Below are 24,583 nucleotides of genomic sequence, written 5' to 3'. Positions count from 1 at the left end.
ATAATTAGTACGGTTGTAAGAAAAAATTATACGGCACGGTACGGGATTTTTCGACATTTGAATCAAGTGCACGGTTGCGAAAGAATACAGGTTTGCAGGAGAAATTTCTTGCACGATTGGAAGGGTTTCTTTCGAGTAGGTTGAGAAACTGCCCAAAGGAAATCGAATATTTTGTCGCCTTGTGATTTTCACTTGATAAATACCGGCCAGGAGATCGTACGAATAGGTTTCTACAAGTGTGGTAAATCTACTAATTTCTACCAGCACGAACAATACTTCAAATCGATAAACCAAACGTATATTGAAGTTTTCTCGCAGACCTTGACCAAATTAATTCTACAGGAGCAAGGTGACACTTGAAATGGTAGAACTGGTTCGTGTTTGTCGAAAGTATCTCTATTAAATAACGAAGCGTTCAATCATCGATCAAACATTATTGTACCTGTTCAAAATTTACTCTTTCGTTTTTTTATACGTTCGATCCATTTCATGATTCTCATCTTTCGTGTACTATATTATCGATCGAATTTAACTCTTTGGACTCGAGAGAAGAGATCCTCCTTCGCATGTATGCGAAGTATATAAAAATGTTTCATTCAAGATTAATTTTACGTGAAAACTTGATGGATTAAAATTCAAATTGGAATTTAAATATTACGTTCTTAATTTTACGGGAGAACTTGATGGATTAGAATTCAAATTGGAATTTAAATATCACGTTCTTGTAAAGTATAAACGCGTGTATGCAAAGTATATAAAAATGCTCCATTCCAGATTAATTTTACGACTTGGAGAATTATCTCGAGGCGTCGGTTTCCTTAGTAAAGTAGCCTCGAGTGCAAATGGTTAATTGGACCCGTGTCGTTGAGTCGCTGAAAAACGGGTTCGAAGCCCAACGTAATCGTGGCGCTACTATTTATTCAAAATAGGTATTTAGTTGAGTTATTTAACGCGGTAAGGTTCACAAGCGTTACGAAACTCCACCTTGAATGGAGTCAGCGGAACACGATTACGTTGCGGTGCACGTTTTTCCGAGAGACGCTTTCTCACCGACTCAATTACACGTGTTAATTGAGTCGCGCGAGGCTGAACCTTGCTTGCCATTCTCGTAGACGTACCATGACAAAGAGGAAGGGAAGAAGCACCCGACCGGAAACCGGAACACACGGCTGGTCGAAAGATCGTTCAACGTCTACAAACCTGATCGAACGACCGAATGGCTACGTATACGTTTCACCGAGTCACTCTGTCGTTTACACGTGGGACAAACACGATTACACGAAGTACAACTCCGATTGTTTGCGCTACTATGGGTCCAAGTTACGAGGTTCAACCGGTGAGTCTTCTGATCTTTTTATTATTTATCGACACTTTCCGTGTTTAGATCATTTCGAGTAGATAAACACGTTGCAGTGACGAGCGTGGACGAAATGCATTCGATGCACAATAGTGCAACGTATTATAAGTCTAAATAAAACTTGTGGCAGGCAATGTATTATTAAATAAAAGTAACGTTCTCGCGAATAATAATCTTTTCAATGAAGAAAAATTTATTGAGGTTCAATCGGTAAGTCTCCTGGTCTATTATTTATCAACATTTTCCGTGTTTAGATCATTTGGAGTAGATAAACACGTTGCAGTGACGAGCGTGGACGAAATGCATTCGATGCACAATAGTGCAACGTATTATAAGTCTAAATAAAACTTGTGGCAGGCAATGTATTATTAAATAAAAGTAACGTTCTCGCGAATAATAATCTTTTCAATGAAGAAAAATTTATTGAGGTTCAATCGGTAAGTCTCCTGGTCTATTATTTATCAACATTTTCTGTGTTTAGATCATTTGGAGTAGATAAACACGTTGCAGTGACGAGCGTGGACGAAATGCATTCGATGCACAATAGTGCAACGTATTATAATTTTAAGTAAAACTCGTGGCAGGCAATGTATTATTAAATAAAAGTAACGTTCTCGCGAATAATAATCTTTTCAATGAAGGAAAATTCATCGTGCCAACCAGCAAGGATTTTATTATATATATATTTTATCAAATTTGTTCAAGATTATTTTACTCCTTTATTAAATGCTATCGAACAAATGCTCACTGGATATTGTTGCACAAAACTGTTTTTATTGATCGAGATAGTGTTTCGTTGATAAAATATTCACCGTTTCGGTTTGTTACGATAATTTCGTTATTTTCCAGACGAAGGTATCGATCGAGGGAAACTTTTTGATTTTGTATTCATAGGTAACCTGAATATACGCGCGTCGTTGTGAAATTGGAACGAGTTGCACCGCGGTGCTAAAACAATTGGGCAACGTGCAGGTGTATCGTTGTAAAAGTACGATTATGAATGTTACAACGGCCGTTTACGTTGAGAAGCAAATTGTTTTCTGGAAAAACGCACGCGCCAACGTTTCGCGTTTCTTCGACGCGACAAGAACCAATGCAATTCAACGTTGCACAATGCACATTTCCTCGTTCCGTCGAATCGAGACGAAATATTATTATTATCATCGCGGTTCGTTAACACCAACGGAATGTAGATCTTCGAGAATACGATAACGAAACGCGTGTACGAGAATGAAACACAACGGTGAGGAAAATGTTGCAAATTTACGATAGATAGTATCTACTTGCAACAGATGCTTGCAGTTGCATGTAATTGACCACTTATTTCTGTGCTCACCGTGTAAATTAAATGTGAATACGTTAATGCCAAGATGGGAGGTCTGCGATATTATTTTGTACGAGTATAAATTAATGTTTGCGGAAATCTGTGCACGATTTTAATTATGCGGGGACGAAGTTGCATTTATTTACAGCAATAGAAAATAGAAAATCGTCGAAATACGAATACGCATCGCACATACCGTAGCAATGAACGCGTTATGGAATTAATAACGATAGTACTGCGTTATTGTTACGGAGATTGTATCCATTAATCGGTGAACAAATTAACGATACAGTATCGATCGAAGCAAATTGAATTATGTATTGATACAAGGGCAAGGTACAGTTGTATGCTGTTACTGACGTTGAGAACGACGCAATAAGAATGCAACAAAATATTAAAGAATAAAAAAAAGAAAGGAAAGAATGAAAGTAGAATAAAAAAATACAAATTAATATGTAAGACGATTATAACGTTGATAAGAAAAAATGAATAATCTACAATACAGCATACGTGTACGAAATTCGGTAACAAAATAGCAGCACGAATAATGAAAAAAAAAAGGAAATATAAAAGGAACGATAACGATGATCGAAAACACTCTCCAGGAATGCGGTAGCTGTTCGCTCGAGGGAGTTAATAAAAGTTTGTAAGGCGCGAATCACGAGAGGAAGTGAATTATGGTAATATCTCGGATCGGTGTGATGAATAGAAAAGAATCCAAGTTGTCGCGTCTAACGAAGAAGAATTCATCGCGTTAACGTAATCGCGATTCGTAAGAGGTGAGGAGAAGTGGTGAAGAGTAGAGAGTATTGCGGTGAAGAGAATTTTAAATAATTAAACTACATTCTATTCCCGTGTTCTTCGTTCACAAAGATTACTAGATCATCGATTCGTAAGAGGTGTAAAGAAGTGGTGTAGAGTAGAGAGTATTGCTGTGAAGAGAATTTTAAATAATTAAACAACATTCTATTCCCGTGTTCTTCGTTCACAAAGATTACTAGATCATCGATTCGTAAGAGGTGAAGAGTAGAGAGTATTGCGGTGAAGAGAATTTTAAATAATTAAACAACATTCTATTCTCGTGTTCTTCGTTCACAAAGATTACCGAATCATCGATTATAATGTTTCCACGATTTAAAAAAGAGCTTCGAGTACAAAGTTCCGCAGAGTATTGCGGTGAAGAGAATTTTAAATAATTAAACTATATTCTATTCCCGTATTCTTCGTTCACAAAGATTACCGAATCATCGATTATAACGTCTCCACGATTTAAAAAGGAGCTTCGAGTGCACTGATTCGCTTCGTTCGGAGCACGTCTCTCTAAAAGGAAATCGAATGGAAAAAAAAGTTACGAGGCGATCGAATCGGAATTGGAAGCTGTGGAATTTGTTTCTTAAATGGAAATTCGACCGATATCGCGACTCAGGAACACACGTAGAACAAATTTCACGATCGGTGCGCCACGAGAGATCGACACCTCGATCGCGATGCGATCCTCGCGCGCACGCTCTTTTTAACGAGCGGTCGTTAAACGCGTGCGAAAATGCCTCTACCTCGAATGGAAAACGATCTTCGCGGAATTTTTCTTTCAATTTAGCGCCCGTCTCTCCTTTGTGTATCTTTCCTCCTCGTCCACGGCTCTATCTACCGGTTCATCGAAGAGATTTAAGTGTTCTCACGAGATTAATGCTGGCGTAACGATGCACCGATGCATTCGGTCGAACCGGGTTCCCTGTTTCGTAACGTGGAGAACGATTGCTCAAAACTTGCTCTAAATATCGAGCCATCGGCTCGAGCGACGGTTTCGGTGCAAGATTGTTGTGAGAAAACGTCGACACACGACCCGGTGCAACGTTAATCATACGGTTACTTAATCGGTGGCACCAGAGATTGTGATTTACCGGGCATGAAAACACTGATTATCTTCATAAGCTAATTAACTCGTATTCTTGTGACCGGCAGCTCTGCTATTTTCACCTATGACTATCATTAGCTCCCAACTCGATCGATCGAGTGTGCAATCGACGCGTCATCGATCGCTTTGAAAATTATTGTTATTTAATATTGTACCTCGTAAGGGCGAAAAACTTTGTTTCGAAAAATCTGGCGAATATAAACCAGGTCATGAACCAACCATCAACCCTGCGATGCACATTGATTCATCTCTTTATAGTTTAAACGTTGCACACCACCACTAAAGGAAAAATTCATATTTTTCTAATGGCGAATTCTAGTTTTTTTGTTTCGTTTTCGTTGAAAATTATCACTATTTACCATTGTCCCTCGTAAAGATGAAAAACTTTATCTCGAAAAATCTGGCGAATATAAAACAGGTAATAAATCAATGACCATGCATTTGTGCATCTCTGCGATGCATCGCGCTTACTCTCTTTATAATTTAAACGTTGCACACCATCACCAAAGAAAAAATTCATATTTTTCTATTGGCGAACTCTATTAAAAATATACACCCTCGACAATCTGATAACGATAAAATTACCCAATCATAGACTAGCATCAATACGATATAACTTTCCTCGACTATACCGACAAGAAATTAGAGCAGACACTATAAAAATACTGAACATTGAAGATTCAAAGATTCTTTAAAACGTAGTCGATGATTCAGTTTCTTTCTACAAATACCAGTACATTAGGTACGAGTCCATCTTAATAATTCATTCACATTAATCTTAATAATTCACTCACACAAATTTAATTAGACGTGTGAGAACGCATAGTGCTAAGATATTACTTTAGAGCGACATCGAAACAGTTTTCGATTAATTTTGGTTCAACTATCGTCCAATTTGCATACTTTGTAGAGTCGTTGAGCAGACAGAGTAGAGATCGATGAATTTTTCGAACGAATCGTCTTCTCCAACAGATTTCTTGGGAATGGGGACACCAATGAGTTTCACCGTCCACGTGGTACTTGGAACGCACGAGATGCAGTCTTCCCATTGCAATTTGAAACGCAAGGGTTGCAATTCATCGAAATGCAATTTCTCAGGGATATTTTTTTTTTTAAAAAGCTTTCGAAGTTTCATTCTTCTCTAAACTTACAGAGGAATATTATTCGTAACATTTCCTCTGGATTCTCGATCAAAGAGATCGATCCTAATCGGTGCAATGCAAACAAATTCTATGATATCGAAAATAAATTCTAACTTGTGTAATTCGGTATCGAGAACGAGTGGAAAAATCAATCGTACCCTTTTCGTACCGATTGTTTTCTAAACCTACTTTTTACATCGTCGTGAGATATTCTACTGCATCGAGATACAACAAATATTCTCTAGGTGACAAATGTTGCCTATTAGAATGGAACCAACTCATTCCAACAGCCTTCGTAATGAAATGTCCAAAAGATTATAACTTTTCCTATTCTACACAAATACTCAATCTTAAAAATTCCTCTTCTCCCTCATCGATTAGTTTCTTTTTTAAGATACATAGTATCTCATCCGAAATCTAGTGTTAATCGCTGTAGACAACTAACTCTCTGAAATTCGAAGTTAATTCGGTGCATCTGTTCGGAATAAATGCAACAAAGACATAAGTTTCACCGTTACATTCATTCTCAAGTTTTCTTCAGTCAGTCGCGAACCAAGATTCAAGAAAAACACGCGCCACCGTCGTTTTCATAAAATTGAATCGCTGTACTACTAAATACCCAAGAATCCCGCGTAACGAACCAACCATTATAATCTGAACTTTTGCAACAGCGACGGTGTAAAGATTTCGAGAAAAAAATGATATCGCACCCAGTGAATATTGACCATGGATCAGATTTGCAGTAGGTACCTTAAGGCGGTTCCCTTTTTCTCGATTTCACGAGCACGGGACCAACTCCCATGAACTCGCCGCCAATGACCTATACCGCAGCCTCGTAACACAGACGAGAGGGAAAATCTTCTCCGAGAGAAGGGATTCGCCATTCTCTCCTTTCGTAGTACACCTAGACACACTTATGACCCGGATAGTGAATATGGCAGTCGGGTAACATCCACGGTCTCATCCCGCGCGAACATCTCTATCCGAGCGGGCGTCGTTCGCGTGTTCTCGGGTCCAACACCCTGGGACTTGGTCCCCCGTTCGAGTTCTTTTTCGCAGCGTGCGGTGCCCGGTTCCGTTTCTTGTTCCCGTGCGGAGGATCTTTCGAGTGCTCGAAAGTCAGTGGGTCACGAGGAACGGTTCGCTCGTCATCAGAATCTTCCAGGTACAAATTTCAAACGATGTTGAACCAATCTCGTCATCGAACTTTATTTATTTATTTATTTATTTTCTTTCTTTTTTTATTATTTATTTACTTATTATTTATTTATGTATTGTTTTATTTATTTTCTTTCCTTTTTTATTATTTATTTACTTATTATTTATTTATGTATTGTTTTATTTATTTATTTTTTCTCTCTCTTTATTATTTATTTACTTATTATTTATTTATTTATTTTTTATTTATTTATATATACAACGATGGTCGTTATCGTATCGAAGACAGAGAACGATAAAAGCTGCTTCGAAGAGGTTTTAATATTTATTTATATATTCACGGGCAACGCACCTATTGATTTACAAAGAAAAGTAAACATAATGTGTAAATTAAAGAAAAAAGATTACGAAAGATTACTCGACCGATAACGAAACTTAGCGAAAGATGCATCGAGAAAATCGAGAGATACAGAGTATTAGCCAAAGTGCAATTGCAAGTGATAGAATCAGAATTAAGGAAACGAGAAGAGTAGCTCTTTGGAAGGAATGTGCGAGTAAACCTGAAGGATCTTGAAGAAGAATTTAAATTTACACTGGTTAAAAGTTGACCACGATCAATTTGATAATTTATGATTTTGAACAGAATAGTCAAAATCGATATTCGATAAATCGGCAATAGTTCTACGAGATTCGAGTGATTTCAAATTCAGCGTGCTCTTAACTTGGCTATGGTCGTTATTAGCAACATCCATAAGTGTATCTAGTTTATAAGACACGAATCTGAGAAATCTATGTTGCACACTTTCGATTAAACGTTTATACACAATTTGTTCGGATGATCAATTAACAGAGGCGAAATAAAACAATAATAGTACGAAAGTACAATATAGTATTCTAATATTGTGAATGTTGTTAAAATCAGAACAGTTGAAACGAGATGTTGCGATCAAGTAGGTGACAAGTCGATAAAGAATTTTCCATTGGGGTGACAAATCGACGATCGATTGCAATCGGTTCGCAATTTCAAACACACCGGTACTTTGCATTGGACCGAAATGATTAAACAATGTGAATGGTGAGATTCTTTGTAAAGTATCCTAGAACGAAATCCCAGTGAAAATATCTAAAAATATCTCGGTGAGAAATACTTCTTTGAATAAAATTCTAATATTTTAATCGACAATCGATCGACGAAGTTCAGCTTTCATTTGGTTATAGTTATAGTCAACTTTCACACGGATTCGAATTGTGTCTGTGTTCTTCGTTCGAGGAAATTCGATCGTCGAATTTGGAGAATCGATCGAATAGACGACTAGGACCGTTATCGTGGAATCGAATTAGTTTCGTGTCGCTTTTCACGGATTTCTCGGGCGAAAGTGTTCGTCACCTTGAAAGTCGTTAAACCGCAGACTCATCACGAGTCTGCGAACGCGTTCGCTTTCCTTTTAAATTCGACCGATTCGTTCATTCCACATTGATTTAACATTATTACGGTTCCTTGTACATTGTACCTCGTAAAACAAATTTTACAACGCGATTAATGTTCAACGTACAGAGAGTATATGTAAATAAACGAAGTGTTTCAATTTCTGCTTTTCGTGCGCTATTTAAACTACAATTTTTCTTTTCTTCTTTTTTACGTATACACAAATTTCGCCTCGCATTATCCACGCGATTATCAACGACGGATAACGGTTGCATTTAATTACTCCCGTTATTATTATTTTATTTATTATTTCAGTTCCCCCGGTTCACGCTCCCTTAAATTTTCTTGGATTGTTAGATATCTTTCGTCGATTAAAACGGGGAACACTTTCCAAAGTGGCAATCGGAAAATAGAAAATGCAGTGGTATAATAATGAATACAGTGTGTGCATTTCATAGATACGTGAAAGTTCGCATGGTTTTCGTCGGTATTTTAACACTTTGTTACAAATATGAATAATTTATAAATTTATACACGCATTGTTGCGTGTAATTAAAGCGAGAAATAATTTTTGTAGCAAAAATAGAAACTGCCGGTAATAATGTACACGGTGAACGGTGATTTGACACTTTGTGCGCTTCTCTTGCGAATGTGAACAATTTTACAACAGTGCACGATCGGTTCCCTCTGGAACAGCCAAGACACGGATTTTTGAATACCTCGAAACTCTTTGTTGCAAAACGAACAATGAAACGCCGGTTGGTTTATCCGTTCGGGATAAATGTTCGATCAGGATTTCGCGTTAACGACGCGGTATTTAAACTGCAAACTCGACCGAGAAAGAGCATGCTCGCGTGGAGGAGTATCGATAGGAAAGTAACGATAATTGTAGAGGCTTGTCACGATATCGCCAAGTATGGTACACCGTTGCACCCGCGAGGCTCGCTTCGTTGACTTTCGTGGTCTCAATTTGGTTAAAAACATCGTCGTGAATACTCGATCGCCAATCGAACAAATGGATTCCACCGTGAGCATTTTACCAATCAAATAGTAGGTTGTTCAGTAAGTACAGTTACTAGGTACTCGACAGTATAATACTAGGTTGCTCAATAAGTTTTGTCGTTCGATGAAACCTATTGAACAGCACTACATTGAATAATAATACATTGAACAGTACTAAATTGAACAGTAATAAATTGAATAGTACTAAATTGAACAATACTACATTGAATAGTACTCAATTGAACAGTACTGCATTGAACAGTACTACATTGAAAAGTACTAAATTGAACAGTACTAAATTGGACAGTACTACATTGAACAGTACTACATTGAACAGTACTAAATTGGACAGTACTGCATTGAACAGTACTACATGGAACAGTACTAAATTGAACAGTAATAAATTGAACGGTACTATAATACATTGAACAGTACTGAATTGAACAGTACTACATGGAACAGTACTACATTGAACAGTACTAAATTGAACAGTACTACATGGAACAGTACTACTGTTTAATCGAACAACAAAACCTTTCGAACAACCCATTAGTTACGCGAATACCGGTATTCGGACGAATTAAACTTTTTCGCTGAAAATACAATCGAACGATAACGTTCGCACAATCTATTAGACGCTCAAGAGCCGCGTAACGTTCAATAATAAAACGAACGCGAACGTAAATATGCAACAATGCTGGTCAATTTTGAGCAACGAGTATTTAATCGATATTTTTACGTACGATCGAAATTATTTTCCCCGTTGAAATTCTTCGTTAAAGTTCCTCGAACAATCGTAAAAGTATAAAGATAATTCTTTACTTCGAACGAGTTTCTTTCTTTCGTAAGCTGCAAGATAATAGAAAACACGTTTTCTCGACTACACGAATCGTTATCCGTCATCATAATTTATTGCCTGCTACGATTGTTAATTGATACAATAAATATACATGTCCACGCACAATACAAGTATCAACTTTCGTCCACGCTTTCCATTTTATAGCCGGTTCCTCGATCGCTTTTCCATTGTACTTTCTATTAACAATTTTACCATCGAGGTTCCTTAGGGTAGAATTTTACAACTAGACCGGAACCACCGAGATTTGACCATTCTCTACGGATACTCCAGTTAACCGAGACTCGACACGACCGAGCAAAGTGTTACGAACTCGTTAACCTCGTTACGAAATAGATAGGTGAATATTCATAGCTGTGAAAAGTTAGACGGATCGTCGACGCGACGAAAGTGGAGATGCTATTAAAAATGAAATCGCGGGTACATGCCCGGGAGAATCGACGATTTCACCGAAAATCGCCGCCGGTTATCCCACACGATGACCGAACGTTATTCAATACCCGTTGCATAACGGATTATCGAATACGGGTCATCCGAAGGGAAAATCGGTTACGCGCGCCTACTACTCGATCGCGATGAACCAGGCCAGTGTGAACTTCGTTGAGAAATCGGTCAACGAAGGTCGACGTCGTCGTAGCGTTATTGCATACGCGCCTAGGAATCTCCTTTCTTTCTCAGGTATGGCGAACGTCGTGCCCTGGCTGCTGTCGATGTGCCTCCTCGGTGCACAGGAGTTCGCGAGCCAATCTGGAACCAATGCACTTTCGCGCGAGCTCGAGGCGACCGGTCAGAGAAGCGTGTCTTCGGGGATTCGTTCGGTACGAGTTATTCTTTCACGCCACTCGACGATGCAAAGTTGAACAGCGACTCGCAAAAATGCAAAGTCGATCGTGGATCGTCGACTATCGATGAATCTGCGCGTTGAACTTGAGAGTCTTCGAACTGCAACGACGACGTGGTTCAACGTCGTGACAATCGTGGATGCAATCCTCGCGGTAGTCTTCGTTATTCGAAGGAACACATCTGGAAAAAAAAAGTTTTTTTAAGGGCGAAAATTAACGTAAATATCGATCACGAAAACGAATGGTACACTCGTAGGGATACTAGGGCCGTGACGAGGCTCGAGTGAACAAAATCGAGAATCGACTTAGCGAGAATAAGTTTTATCCAATCTGTGATCCAAACATTCGAGATGAAAGTTTATCTAAAAATAACCACACGCGTGAACGCGTGTCTAACGCGTATAAATTTTCCATAATTGCCTCGAGCGTCGAATGCCTGCCTAGTCACGGCCCTGTTCCTGGTCGTTGAAGTAGATTCTACGGTAAAGCGCGAATGGAATTTAATCCACGATTGTTTTTCTTTTCTAATTTAATCACGAGTAGCAATATCCGTGTATCGAAACGATGAATATCTCTCACTAAACTTTTGAACATCCTCCGCCAGTCCTTGAGAAATTACAAGACATTGATATCGAGCCACGACGAGCTCCCTGGACACATAAACTGTCCAGGCCACATAGACACACCTGCGACTCACGAAAATTCAGTGGATAGATTGCCCACTACACCGGAGTACGGCAATCATCTCTACGGTTCGACGCCAGACTCGAGCGATTACTTTTATCGGTCGTTCGAGGGGGGCAGGGTTCATCACTCGAGGCCGCTAGGTAGGAATCTGAACGTGCTCAAGACGGATACTCATTCGGTGAACCAACTCGAGTCGCACGGGTTCAATTACGATCCCGGTCGAGGGCAAGTCGAGGACGATTACGTAGGTCCCGCCATGGAACTGGTGAGTCTCGCGTGTACGGTTTAGACGTTCCAATCGGTCGAGGTAAAACTCTGTAAACCATGGTTCAATTCCATCGTCGACGCGACAGGTATACGCTTGGTCCACCGTCGATTTTTTATACGACAGTGTCGAGGCCAGAGATTCGGCCATTTTCGACGGAGACTTCATCGCGGAGAACAATCTGCCGCTGGGTCTCGACGTTTGGAGGGACAAGGTCTTCATCACGCTACCGAAATGGAAGAACGGTATCCCAGCGACGTTGGCCAGCGTACCCAAGTACTCCGAAACGAAGAGTCCGAAGCTGAGGCCTTATCCAGACTGGAGTTGGCATCGAACAGGTTGGTTGGGAGTTTTGGAGAGTTAAATTCACCACGAGGATTGTCCCTGGTGGCTTCTGGAAGCGATTTTCAATGTTAGAAATATCGTAAGAAGTTCATAAACAGAATAATATACATTTTACAGTACCTTACGACTCCAAACAGTTGGCTCTCTTAATTTGTATCTACGCTGCTCCGTCTATAATTTACGTTCTTCGTTTATTCTCACTCGCAACCACGACTGACTCGTTCTCGAATAACTGGCCAAGTGTGCCAACTTTTTTCACCTCTAATTTCTCGATCCATTCTTCTCCAATCCACCTTTGCCCTAACTTTTCCCAACCCATCGTCTTTCTCTCCTTTATCCAGCTACTGCACGCTCTCACGACTCATCTTCTTGCGAAAGGGTACTCTGAATTCGCCATACCGTGCATTTACGACCGAAGTAGAAAGCTGCTCTTCGACAAGTCGGGTCAATGACCGGGTCTCTCGAACTTAACAGTGAAATTTTCGATCGTTGTATCGCCCTTGACAACGTCTACCTAGAATTACATTATTCCTGTAGCGAATTTAAGTTAGAAAAAATGTAGTTTGAAAAATACTACACTTCTTCGAAGTACGTTGCCTCGAAGAAGTAAACGCCTGAAAACGTTTCAATGGTACCGGAACAGGAGTAACGGGCCTCGTAATCTCTAGTTGCTTTACCGGTGATGGTAATGGAATCTTGTAATCGCGAATTCTGTTCCCAGGAAACTGCGACGGCCTGACGTCCGTTTTCAGGGTCAGCGTGGACGAGTGCGATCGTCTCTGGGTACTGGACTCCGGTAAAGTGGACATAGCGAACGGTGGCAAGAAAGCCTGTCCACCCTCGATCTTCATCTTCGACCTGACAACGGACAACCTCATCAGAAAGTACATTATACCGGACGACCAAGTGAAAGAGGACTCACTGTACACGAACATCGTCGTTGACATCAGGAACGAGGACTGCGGCACGGCTGTAGCGTACGCCTCGGACGTGTTCAGATACGGTCTGTTGGTGTACGACTTCGCCAAGGATTCCTCGTTCAGGATCCAGCACCACCTCTTCTTCCCCGATCCCCTCGCCTCCAAGTACGAGCTACACGGAGTCAAGTTTCAATGGACAGATGGAATCTTCGGGATAGCGTTGAGCCCGGTGGACATCCACGAAGACAGGACCCTGTTCTTTCATCCCATGTCCAGTTTCCGTGAATTCGCCGTGTCCACGTCCGTGTTCAAGGACAAGAAGACCGCCGAGGAGAGCACGGACTACTTCATGCCGATCGGTAGACCCAGAGCCAAGGACTACGGTCACTCGTCCGGGTCCGTGGTGGACCGAAACGGTGTGATGTTCTTCAACATGGTCACCAGGGACTCGGTCTGGTGCTGGGACACCAGAAAGGAGTACATACCCCAGAACCTAGGTGTGATCGGTACCAGCAACTTGTCACTGGTGTTCCCCAACGACATCAAGGTCGACCACGAGTACGATCAGAACGTCTGGTTACTCTCGGATCGATTGGCCATGTACCTTTACGGGACCATCGACAACAGTAAGATCAATTACAGGGTGTTCAAGGCGAACGCCAAGGAAGCTATCAAGGACACCGTTTGCGATCCTGGACACGTGGTACCTGGCTACGATGGCTACGACGAGACTTGTTAAGAATATTCTACTCTGAGTCTCAACTTCGATAAGAGAGGAAATACAGCTCCTGGTCAGATTTTCCAAACACAATGGGACTCGTACGAACGAAATTTTACTCGATTTTCATTAACCCTTTCCACTCGAGGCTTCTCTGCTACTAGAAACTAGCACTTTGACGAAATCCTTCGAATCGTGTTTATTAATTTCAAACGAGACATTTTCATTTCAATATTTCGTATACTTATGTTTACATCTTACGAGAAAGGAGTAATTGAATTTTAATTTCAATTCCAAACCAAGATGGTGGTTTTTCGATTTGGAGAAAGTCGATCGAGAATCACCTCTCGAGTTTAAAGGGTTAACTCTTTGCACTCAAGGCTTCTTTGCTACTGGAAACCGATGCCTCGAGAAAATTCTTTAAGTCGTAAAATTAATTTGGAATGGAACATTTTTATATACTTCACTATACTTGTTTATACTCTACAAGAACATAATATTTAAATTCCAATTTGAATTTAACAAAGTTTTCCCAGATCGAAAACAGTACATCGAATTAGGTGGCGACCGAGGATCTCCTCTCTCGAGTCCAAAGGGTTAAACCCTCGCGTTCCATGCCTCGTGTACGTTAATTTCGTTGTACAAAGATACCTGTAATTTTATAAATACACACGAGAAATTTTCCTGGTTGCTATCGGATTTCCGTGTCCATGGTTTTGCGTATTCCCCGTGGACACGGAGATTCTACTCTCGCGCGATGTCACCGTTTAACGGGAGCGTGGTATTGCGAGCAAACGTGTCGTTTAAGGTGTACAATCCGTCGAGTTGTTCCGGTTTTGAGCAGCACGCGGTGAAAGCTCACGTGCAGCTCGATTAGGTGCTGCTCACGTGCAGCTCGATCAGGTGCTGCTCACGTGCAGCTCGATCAGGTGCTGCTCACGTGCAGTTCAACAGGGACGATTCACACAAGCGGAATGTACGCATTGGGAAGAAGATCGGCGACTTCGTTTCGTCGTGTAACGGAGAGCATCGTGAATACGCGAACGATCGATTTCGATGTCGTGGGTTCGTAGATAAGTATCGTACAACCGCGAAAAGAAGGCACAGCGTGTTTACATCTTCGTTTCTCCCGTAACACGCTTCTGAGATCGCGAGCAAGAATCGCTATTGGCCGAAGACGAGGACCAATAGCGGTGGGCCTAAACGAGAGCGGGAACGAATTCGTAGCGAGGTGCATAGGCGTAGACTCCCGGTAAAGCGTCAAGTGATAGTAAATAGAAAATTTAATATGGGTAATATTCATTAATATTTTGAGAATTATTTCTAGCGATAAGAACTAATTTATATTTATTAAAAATAATACAATTTTTAATTGCAAAGGTTATACTTGTTTCGATGTTGGTATGACTTGTTTTTGCGTAAGTTGTAATTATGTAGAATTTATCTAGATGGAAATATTTTTAGTAAATACAAATTGGTCCTTTTCGCTGGAAATAATTTACAAAATATTAACGCACGTTAAATTGTATTCATTTTTTCGTTACGAGAAACATCGAATTTGTAATAGTATTCAAACAGGAACGAAATCGTTCTGTTTCTTAATAGTTAAAATTTGATTAGAAGGCTACGCCAATGTTGCAATATTTTCTCTCATTGAGTCTCACTACATCTCATTCGATTGATCGTCTTCGTCCAATCCTGATTCTTGTTTGTTATTGTACGAGCAACAAAATACCATGGGAGGAGCGAGAATGTAAACGCGCTATGGCTTCTTTTCGCAGACGAATGGTACTCGTACCATAAACAAGGGAAACAGATGCGAGTGTAGAACGACCAGCTACCCGCATTAGAGTACTTCGATAAGAGGATTCTATCCGAACGTATGAAACGTATCAACACTGGAACAAACATAAATTACAATTAAAGAATAAAATGTAACCTTTATTCGTTACATGTAAACCATCTCGGCGCATATTCAAATCGATAGAAAAAACTTTTCCCGGACATTGAATATTTACGATTTGAAATCGCTTTTAAAATAAAAATACAAGATAATTGTCGTCGACGAATGCAATAAAACACGCGAAACGAACCTTTGTTTCCCTCCTGAATAATAAACGAACGATGATTCGAAGCTCGCGCGCTTTCGAACTTAAAAGAAAATAACACGACACTCTTCTCTTCGGCGATACAAATCGGTTGCGCGGTCTCTCTCTCTCTCTCTCTCTCTCTAAAAAAAAAAGAGTTATAATTTCCTCAGTTATAGTTTCAAACAGAAACCTATGACACAAGATGCGATTTTTTGGAAATAAAAATAAAAAATTCGATGTTCGAATTTGATTCGTGAAAAAAAAAAGAAATACAAAATAACTTGAAAATACGAAACACTCGAAGGCAAAGTTTATCGGTCTCGTTCATCGAGCGTCGTTGTCGGACACGTTCGAGGTGATCGAGAATTCCTCCATCACGGAATCGAAGTCTGCGAACGAGGCCGCGTTTTGCACGACCTCGTTGAACACCGAGTACGCTGAATCGAAACTGTCCATCTCCTCCAGAGTGGTTTCGAATTGTACGGGTGGTTCGACGTTATCAACAGTGGTTCCTTCGTTCTCGACCGGAATCGAATCCCTCGTCTGCACGACCATCGATTTCTCCTTGCTTTCAATCATCCGGGGGTTCGACGTCCTCTCCCCGCCGCCATCTTGGATCTCATTCGGTTCATCTTGGCGCGAAATCTTCGCATCCGTGGGAATTTCCTCCGATTGATTATTCTCCGGTAATTTCGATCGATCCTCCTCCAACAGAGACCTCTCCTCCGACCCGGAAGCTTCGATTTCTTGAAACTCGAACGTGGTCGCGTCCTGTTTGCTCGGGCTCAAATTTATCAGATCTTGTTCCTCCAGCTCGCAGATGGTCAATCGCGTATTCGTGGCGATTGCGTTGGACTCTTTGACCGGTCTCAAATCGTTGTCGTTCGTTTGGACTTGAATCGAGAAAGGAGTGAGCGGTGGTTTCTCGACCACGAAGAGACTCCTGAAACTTTCGTTCGAAATCTTGGACGAAAGATCTCCGACAGCATCTCGCGACTCGGTGATAGGTGGATCGAGAATATCCCGTTTTTCGACGTCATCTTCGGGTTCGTAAACAGAAGATTTCTCGAGTATCTTCGCGATACGTTCGACCAAACTTGTCAACGTTTCCTCAGTGTCTTTCATCGTCCGTTCGTGAACATTTCTTTCGATGTGGGAATTTTCAGCGGACGTTTCGGTAAACGTGAAATCGTGTTGTACGATCGAACTCGATATCTCGGTGCTCTCGATATCGATGGAATTCTGATACGTTTCGTCGTCGTTCTCTTCGTTCACTTCCGGCAAGTTCTCGTGTCCGATTCTCTCGACGAGTTTTATGTTCTCGAGAAGCGTCGACGTCGACGTGGGCATTGCGTGAACCTCGTAGGGCTTCATCGTCGATATCGCGTTCCTGATATCCATGTGAAAGTACGTTTGATAGAAGTATCGTACGTAGAAGTAGATGACGATGGACCAGAACGAGAACACGGTTGTCAAACATATTTCGTTCTTCAAATCGGTATCGTTTCGATGCTCGATCGCGTTCTCTTCTTCTTCCTCCTCCGGTTCTTCCACGGTGAAACTCTCATCGACGTCTTCGAAACGTTTTCCATCTTCTTCGAGGTCCGTACCTCCCTCGACTTCCACGATGTCGACGGTGTCTTTCATTTCTTCGTCTTTGGTACCTACATCTTCGATACCCTCTTCCATATTTTCCCACACGTTGTACCTCGTATCGAAATCTTCCATATCATCGTCTCGAAAGCATTCATCGATTTCTCGGATCTCGATTTTATTCACGCCAACTTCGTTCAAATTTTCAGCGTTCATTATCTCGAACGTTACGTTCAAACTTTCCCAAAGTGGGGAGTGCCTGAAATCGTTCGTTCCTTTCGAAGAATTTAAACAGAATTCTTCCAGTTTCGAGTCCGAGAAGTTCGCGAGAGAGTCGCTCTTGGGCACGAATTCTGCTTTAGAATCGTCGGACAATTCTTCGTTCTTCGGAGGATCGAGCTCGCTATCGTTGGTACGCCCTGAAGAAAATTCCAACGTAAGATCGGTTCCTGTTGCAAAAATCGTACGCATATCTTGTAAACGCTGGTCCCTATCGGTTTCTTCTTTTCTTCTCGTCTCGATCGAAGGTAGATCCATTCTGGTCGGTTCAACGTAACCGATCATTGGAGTCGTCGGTCGAGGACGATCGTTTCGAATATTCGAGAAACCGGGTATCAAGTCCGACACCTTGATCACGATAGGGAACTCGATGTCCGTGAAAATCTCTTCGTCGACGATCCGCTGGGTTTCTTTCCTTTCTTCCGTCTCTTCGTGTTCCTCTTCGCTCGTGTTTGCATCCAGGTTCCGTATCGTTCCGGTCTGGTCGATGTTCGAAACGCCAACGATGTCGAAGAGAATCGGTGTTCTCGCGGTGGCGATGGTGTTCAGGTCGTTGATGTTCAAACATTTGAAACATTCCGTCAACGAGGAAAACAGTTCGCCTATTGGGAGCTCCCCAAGGCTCGAGGGTACGTGTTCCTCGGCGTCTTCGTAACTGTCGAGGGTGCTGATCACCGAGCTGTTCGTCAGGTTGTCGCTGTCCACGGTGATGATGCACAAGTCGCAGTTGTTCTCCGATCGACTCGAATCTTGGGCCTCGCGAATAGTAGCCACGATGGTTTGCCCTAGCTGACTCTCTGGTCGCAAGATCACCGGAAGCTCGTCGACGAAGACGTCGATCGACCTGTTGCTCGCACGACAGACAAACCCGTCGACGGAGGAGTCCAAGTGTCTGTTGTTCAGCATCTCATCGACGGTCAAGAAGTCGCTGGGTAAATCCAACAGCGAGTCCATCGAATTGTGGAAGAACGCGTTGTGAACCATCCTCGCGGTCTTGTCGCCGATAATGTCCCGCTGATGACTCTTCCTACCTTGGGCGTTCGTGTTGGCTAAGACGATACCGTGCCCCAGACGATTCACCTCGATGTTCCTGATGAAGTCCGTCATGTCCGGAGACGTCCTCCTACGCTCACGATCGCCACGCCAGGTGTCCGTTCTTCGGTTCTCCTCGACTTCTGGGCGAGTTGGAGCCTTTTCTTCGATTGCTTGAAATGAGTGAATCGAGACCGCTTCAGGAACTTGGAACTTCTCGATGGTTTCCTTCTCGTCTTCCTCGAGCTTCGGCATCTCTTCATCTTCGACAACGAGACTCTCTAAAAAAGAAACATCGTTTTTTATAATCGATCTATCTATCTTTCAATTACGAGATCGTTCGAAGTAGATTACAGAAAGAGTGTACACGAAGGGAGAACTTCTAACGATCAACTTCGATTATCATGCACATTGCAGGAAGTAAAAATTAATGTTCCGTGAAGAAATATTAATGTCGGTTATAAATTTCTTTAACATTGTACTCGTTGTCTTCTTTATCATCTACCGTACCAGTGGAACATCCTGTTTAAAATAAATAATCAAAGTTGATCGCTCGTGGTCTCTTCTTGTCAGGTGTATACGTAGTCCATGGATTTTGAAAGTCGTTTCTCTGGAAATTTCAAGAACATGCACAAAGACGAGATCTTCGGTAAGAACATTTTCCATGCATAAATTCGTGAATCCTCCCAAACCGTGAGCGAGCATGTTTACCATTTTCCTCGGCTTCCGACACAGCCTGTATGTCCTCGACTTCGTCAACGGTACTGGAGGACCAAGTGGCGAAGTTGTTCGCGAACACGAACGACCTTATCTGCTTTAATAATAAGTCTACTGGAGCTTCGAAGACGGTATCGTCCGCGGATGTCGATAGTACAGTCTCGTGATCGTACTCGAACGAGGACTCGGTGACTTGTGAACGATACTTTAGCGACTCGGCGTCGGTTACGGGATCCAGGACGGTAGACGGTCCTAAAGGACTCGTTCGATCTCTCACGTTCTCTTTGGCGGGTGTTCTGTCCAGTTCGCGACCTCTCTGAGTACCCTCCAGCTTCTTGCTAGAGTTCGCCGAAAGATTCTCCTCGTCGATCGGCTTCCTCGACTTCCTGAATTTCGTATACGGTTTTCTGTCCCATTCGTGGACCGGCCTGTCATTCTTGACGTCGTGCCTCGCGTGCACCCTGTCGTAGTTGTCCAACAATTTACCGGTGACCTTATTGACCGCCGCCAGGTTCGGGCAGATATACTTCTCGTTCGAAACGTCGAAGGATCGTCTGAAGCTCGCAAGATTCGGCAGTTTTTTGTCTTTGGACGAAGAAGCAGTCGAAGGATCGGTCTCGGTCGTCGTGTCCACGAACAGATTCTCTTTGTTCAAGTCCACTTCGCACCACTCGAACTTGTCGTCATCGATACCCATTCCGAGACGATTCAGGTTCCTCTTCCTCGCGTAGTGATAATTCCTCGAGTCTTTGACGTTTCTGTCCTTGGTGTCCTTGACGAAGGGCGGTTTCTTCCTCGACTCCAATTTTTTCTTGTCCTCCAGCAGAGTGATTTCGTTGTAGGCCTTCAGAGCTTTTATCTCTCGAGCGTCCACCTCATCCGTGACCGATTTATGCTTCTTCGACGAAAGACGTTTATTCGTCGAACGTTTCGACTCGTGTGATTCAAGCTGCTTCGCGGTTGGCTGCTTCGCGGTTGGCTGCTTCGCGTTTGAGACGTTCGTTTGCAATTCCTTCTTGGTATTCTTCGGATAAACCGGTGGTTTCTTGCGGTACACCATCGTCTCGGGATTCGCTTGACGCGTCATCTGCGTCAAACCGAGCGTAAAGAGATCGTCCATTTTTGGTTTCGTGGTCGTTTTACGGTTCTGGTTCTTCTTGCCGAAACGCGAATCCGAGGAACCACAGTACTTTGCCTCCAGTTTCTGCATTTCGCATTCGCACTCGCTCTTATACGACCAAGATTTCGTTGAATCGAGCTTCTTCTTGCTGTTATTCGAGGCGCATGCGCTAAGTTTCTGAGGCGCAGGCGCAGGCGCGACAGGGGACTTGAGTTCATCTTTCAAGAGAGAAATACATGAGTCGGTTTTCTTCGCGCGATATTTCTCGCTATTAATCGGTGAGACGCTTCTGTTCCGATTGTAGAAGTATTGGCGTTTCAAGTATCTTTTGCGTTTCTTTTTCTGCGCGAAACTGTTGTTGGAACTCGTTGGTTGGATAAAATCCTCGTTCGTCTGTGTGTGAACGCTCCTCGTCGAATCGATGGAATCGGTTACGGAAACGTTGCTCGATTTGCGGGGTATATCGTTCACCAATTCGCCATTCGCTTGTACCATTTTGGAGACCGGTTGATCTACCTGCTGATTTTCTCTCAAGGGAGTTCCTTCTGGTGTTGATCCGAAGAACAATAACGGTCGATCGTCGTTACTATTTGAAATTCGATCAGAACGAATGAATATTAGAATAGTACTACTTATAAGAAGGAATTGGAAAACCATGACAATGTGTTTTTTTTTTAACGAGAATTTTCAAATAGATTTTATTCAACGCTTTGTCTAAGATCTCCAAAACCTTTCTATTTTGAATCTACAATTTGAGGTACAAGTTTACATACATGTCCCTCCATTTAAAATCATCCTCCGGTGAATGAACCGTTTCTGAGTCCTGAGACGGTTGTTCAACTTTATCGTCCCCTCTCGAAAACATTGTTGTGTGCACCTTTTCGAAGTTAGTTTGACTAGCGAAGGGGTTCCACTCTTTTTTCTCCATCTGCTGAAGCAGACACTGGAGCTCCAAGTTCTTGTCGAAGTCCTTCTCGTAGCAACCGTCGAAAACCATCATGGAACCTCCGAAGAACCTCGGAAGGTTTGTGCCCTCGAGAATGTTCTCCGGTAACTTCGGTTTCGAAGCGTCTTTCTCCGTATCCAGTGTGTAGGGATGCGAGCTAACATTTTGGGTGGAATTCGTACCTACGTAACAACACAATTGTACGTTAAATCACCTGTATTACAAATTGATCGTAAAGAAATCATAAGAATAATCGGAAAGATATACAATCGTCGTCCGTGGGTTTCAAAATGGTCATGGTCTGCAATTTCGTGTGGTCGGTCTCGGCTCTTGTATCGTTGTTTCGTTCAGCCGTCCCCAACGTGTCGAGATCCGCCGTCACGTCGGTCACGGATGAATCCTCGACGATCTCTGAAAAATTTAGTACATCGATCGACGTATTATCGCAATCGGTAACATTTGAGACGAAAGTTGTCTTGTTGTCTTTAATATGTTGTATTCTCCGCGTCGAGAAATCGTTCTCCGTGGGCAAGTTCTCCAAGCTTCGATCGTCTGTCTCGACGGTCTCAGGAATTTCCAGGTTGTTCTGAAGTGTCTTCTCCAACGTGAAGTTTGTTTTCACGTTGGTGACATCGTACGCGACATCTGGGGTCTTTTGGCGATCTACGGGATCATCTTCCGTGTTTGTCCTCGTGTTCTGTTTCCTATCTTCCGGTGTGGAAGTCCTCGGTACCTCGGTGGGTACCAGCTGCAAGCAATCCTCACCGTGCACGCAGTTGCAATTGAGGAGAGCCTGCAACTTCACGGGACTGCAGCCTCTATCTACGAATCGTCTGGTCTGTTTCGCCGAGCCGAATCTCACGATCTCTTTCTTCCTCTGGAAAGATATGGTTTTGAAGTCTTTTGTGTCGCACGAGGAGCACATTTTTATTCGTTCCGTTCTCTTCGTGTCGAGAACGTCCGTGTCCCCTCTCTTCTTTGTCAAGAAACATGGTTCGGACGTCTCCTTCGCTTCTCTTGTACCTTCGTCCTCGCTCTTCTTTGCGATTTCCGTTTCCAGATTTTCAACATCGAGGTTCTCTACCTGGGCTCCGGTTTCGATCGGAGAGAGTTCGTTCGTCGCAAAGGAAGCTACCTTGACCTGCAAAAACAGAGAATATTTAATATTTCACGAGGACGATGAAACTTGGAATTCTTCTCTTCGCTCAACGGGCAACGAATTAAAACTTCTTTATCTCTTATGCATTGCTGGAAATGTCTATCCGGATAAAAATATGACTCGTCTCTGCCAACTCGTACACGAAGGGAGTACATAGTTACACCTACCAAAGCTGTATCGCTGTTCGAGCTTTCGATATTCATCTTCAGCGGAGGATAATCGTTGTTTACAGCAAAGAGGAGATTTGCGTCGCGTTTGGTGCTTCCTGCGAACGATTCGTCCTCCAATTCCGTTAATCGACTATGCTCTGCTCTCTTTCTGACCCTGTCACGTGCGTCCTTGATGTCGTTCTCGGTCAGTCCCAGAAGCATCGTTGTTTTTTTCATCGGTGTCAGAGACGAGTTGTCGATGATGTGCGAAATCGTGTCTTGTGTGTCGTAGGTCTCGTAGCTCTCGCAGGACAACAGGGTGGTCAACGATCTAGTCCTGTATTTCGAGTCCTCGAGCTTCGTGTAGAGACGGTTGGCGAGCAGATTCGTGTCGCTTTGCATAGTTCTCTTTAGCTTCTGCGTTTTCTCGATATGACGAAGTTGCAGGAACAAACGGGAGTTAGAGTACCAATTGTAAATGGCTAGAACTGAGGAAGGCACAATTAATCACGATTAATTACGATTAATTACGTAAACTGTGTATCCAAGTTTCACGATTTTTCGAAAAAAGTAATTATTACGGTCTACTTACACAGAGGTATCAGTTTCACGAATATGAACTCGAGGAACACGAATATCGAAAATCGGCTCTCGTACCAAAGTAGAAGGCCGATCACGATCACGATCACCTCGAGGACGATGTTCTTGAAGAAGCTCAGGATCAGCCAAGGCATCAACAAATTCGGTCGGCTCCATGTTAATATAGGGTAAATGTTCGTCACGTAAGTGAATGTGTAAATGTGCGCGATCACGATTCGCGTTATTACGATCCACGATAGAACTGAAAACGATCGAGAAAACGTTAACGGATATCGTTTACTTGATTCTCGTAAAACGTGGACAATAATGCAGTGAATTGAAAAACTAACCAGTCTTAATAGAATCTTCGCCGATGGTATCGAGGATAAGGGCACTCTGAGATAAAGATACATTCCAGATTCTTTCGAGCTCGTTCGTCCATTTTAAACGACTCCAATCCAGCATGCTATTAACCTTTAAAACAAGCGTACTTATTAATGTTTCTCTTGTCGTTGAAAAAAAAGAAAAAAAATACGTATATTTATCGATAAATTTAGGTATTTTAAACTTTTCGTTCCACGGATCGACGAGATCTTCGATATTTAATAAAAAAAAAAGAGACAAAATTCTTTTAATTTCCGAAAAAATCATCGATGTTTTTCAATATTCTTTGTATTCAAGTTCGATCGAAACGCAAGGCTCGAAGTGTCCTTTTTATCGAATAATGGAAAAATCGGATTCTTCCAGAATTCTCATCGCTCGAATTTTTGCGTTTGCAATTTCTCATTTAACGAATCTTCGACGATTAATTTTTCAACTTCGCGAGATACGTCCCGCGTTTTTCGCGCGCGCGCGCGAAGGACATCTACGACGCGCTTGAATTTCGAGGTTAGAAACGGAAAGGTTACGCGAAAATAGTAATCGAGAGATAATAAAAGAACACTAGTGTCTAGAGAACGATG

General features: G+C 42.2%; 2 protein-coding genes across 3 annotated transcripts; one reads left to right on the top strand and one right to left on the bottom strand.

Annotated features, from left to right (window-relative positions):
- Positions 1 to 1,119: 1,119 nt before the first annotated feature.
- Y-h (yellow-h) lies at positions 1,120 to 13,995 on the top strand. The gene is made up of 5 exons (XM_076313419.1): positions 1,120 to 1,336; positions 10,859 to 10,998; positions 11,627 to 11,974; positions 12,063 to 12,312; positions 13,041 to 13,995. Exons 1-5 carry the CDS (start codon positions 1,120 to 1,122, stop codon positions 13,976 to 13,978), a joined length of 1,893 nt encoding a protein of 630 aa, XP_076169534.1. The 3' UTR covers positions 13,979 to 13,995.
- A 1,710-nt stretch (positions 13,996 to 15,705) lies between these two features.
- On the bottom strand, positions 15,706 to 24,090 carry LOC143148495 (uncharacterized). 2 transcript variants are annotated; one of them, XM_076314881.1, is made up of 7 exons: positions 23,972 to 24,090; positions 23,635 to 23,883; positions 23,061 to 23,530; positions 22,002 to 22,875; positions 21,562 to 21,916; positions 19,663 to 21,374; positions 15,706 to 19,232 (listed from the first exon to the last, which is right to left on the bottom strand). In XM_076314881.1, exons 1-7 carry the CDS (start codon positions 24,084 to 24,086, stop codon positions 16,372 to 16,374), a joined length of 6,636 nt encoding a protein of 2,211 aa, XP_076170996.1. In that variant the 5' UTR covers positions 24,087 to 24,090; the 3' UTR covers positions 15,706 to 16,371. The 2 variants fall into 2 exon arrangements, with proteins under 2 accessions (XP_076170996.1, XP_076170997.1); XM_076314882.1 differs by lacking the exons at positions 23,635 to 23,883; positions 23,972 to 24,090 and having other exon boundaries at positions 22,002 to 22,611; positions 22,758 to 22,875; positions 23,061 to 23,189.
- Between the last annotated feature and the right edge of the window lie 493 nt (positions 24,091 to 24,583).

The sequence above is a fragment of the Ptiloglossa arizonensis genome, chromosome 6 (assembly GCF_051014685.1).
Source record: "Ptiloglossa arizonensis isolate GNS036 chromosome 6, iyPtiAriz1_principal, whole genome shotgun sequence".
Lineage (NCBI taxonomy): Eukaryota > Metazoa > Arthropoda > Insecta > Hymenoptera > Colletidae > Ptiloglossa > Ptiloglossa arizonensis.
This window is presented reverse-complemented; position numbering and strand designations above follow the sequence as displayed.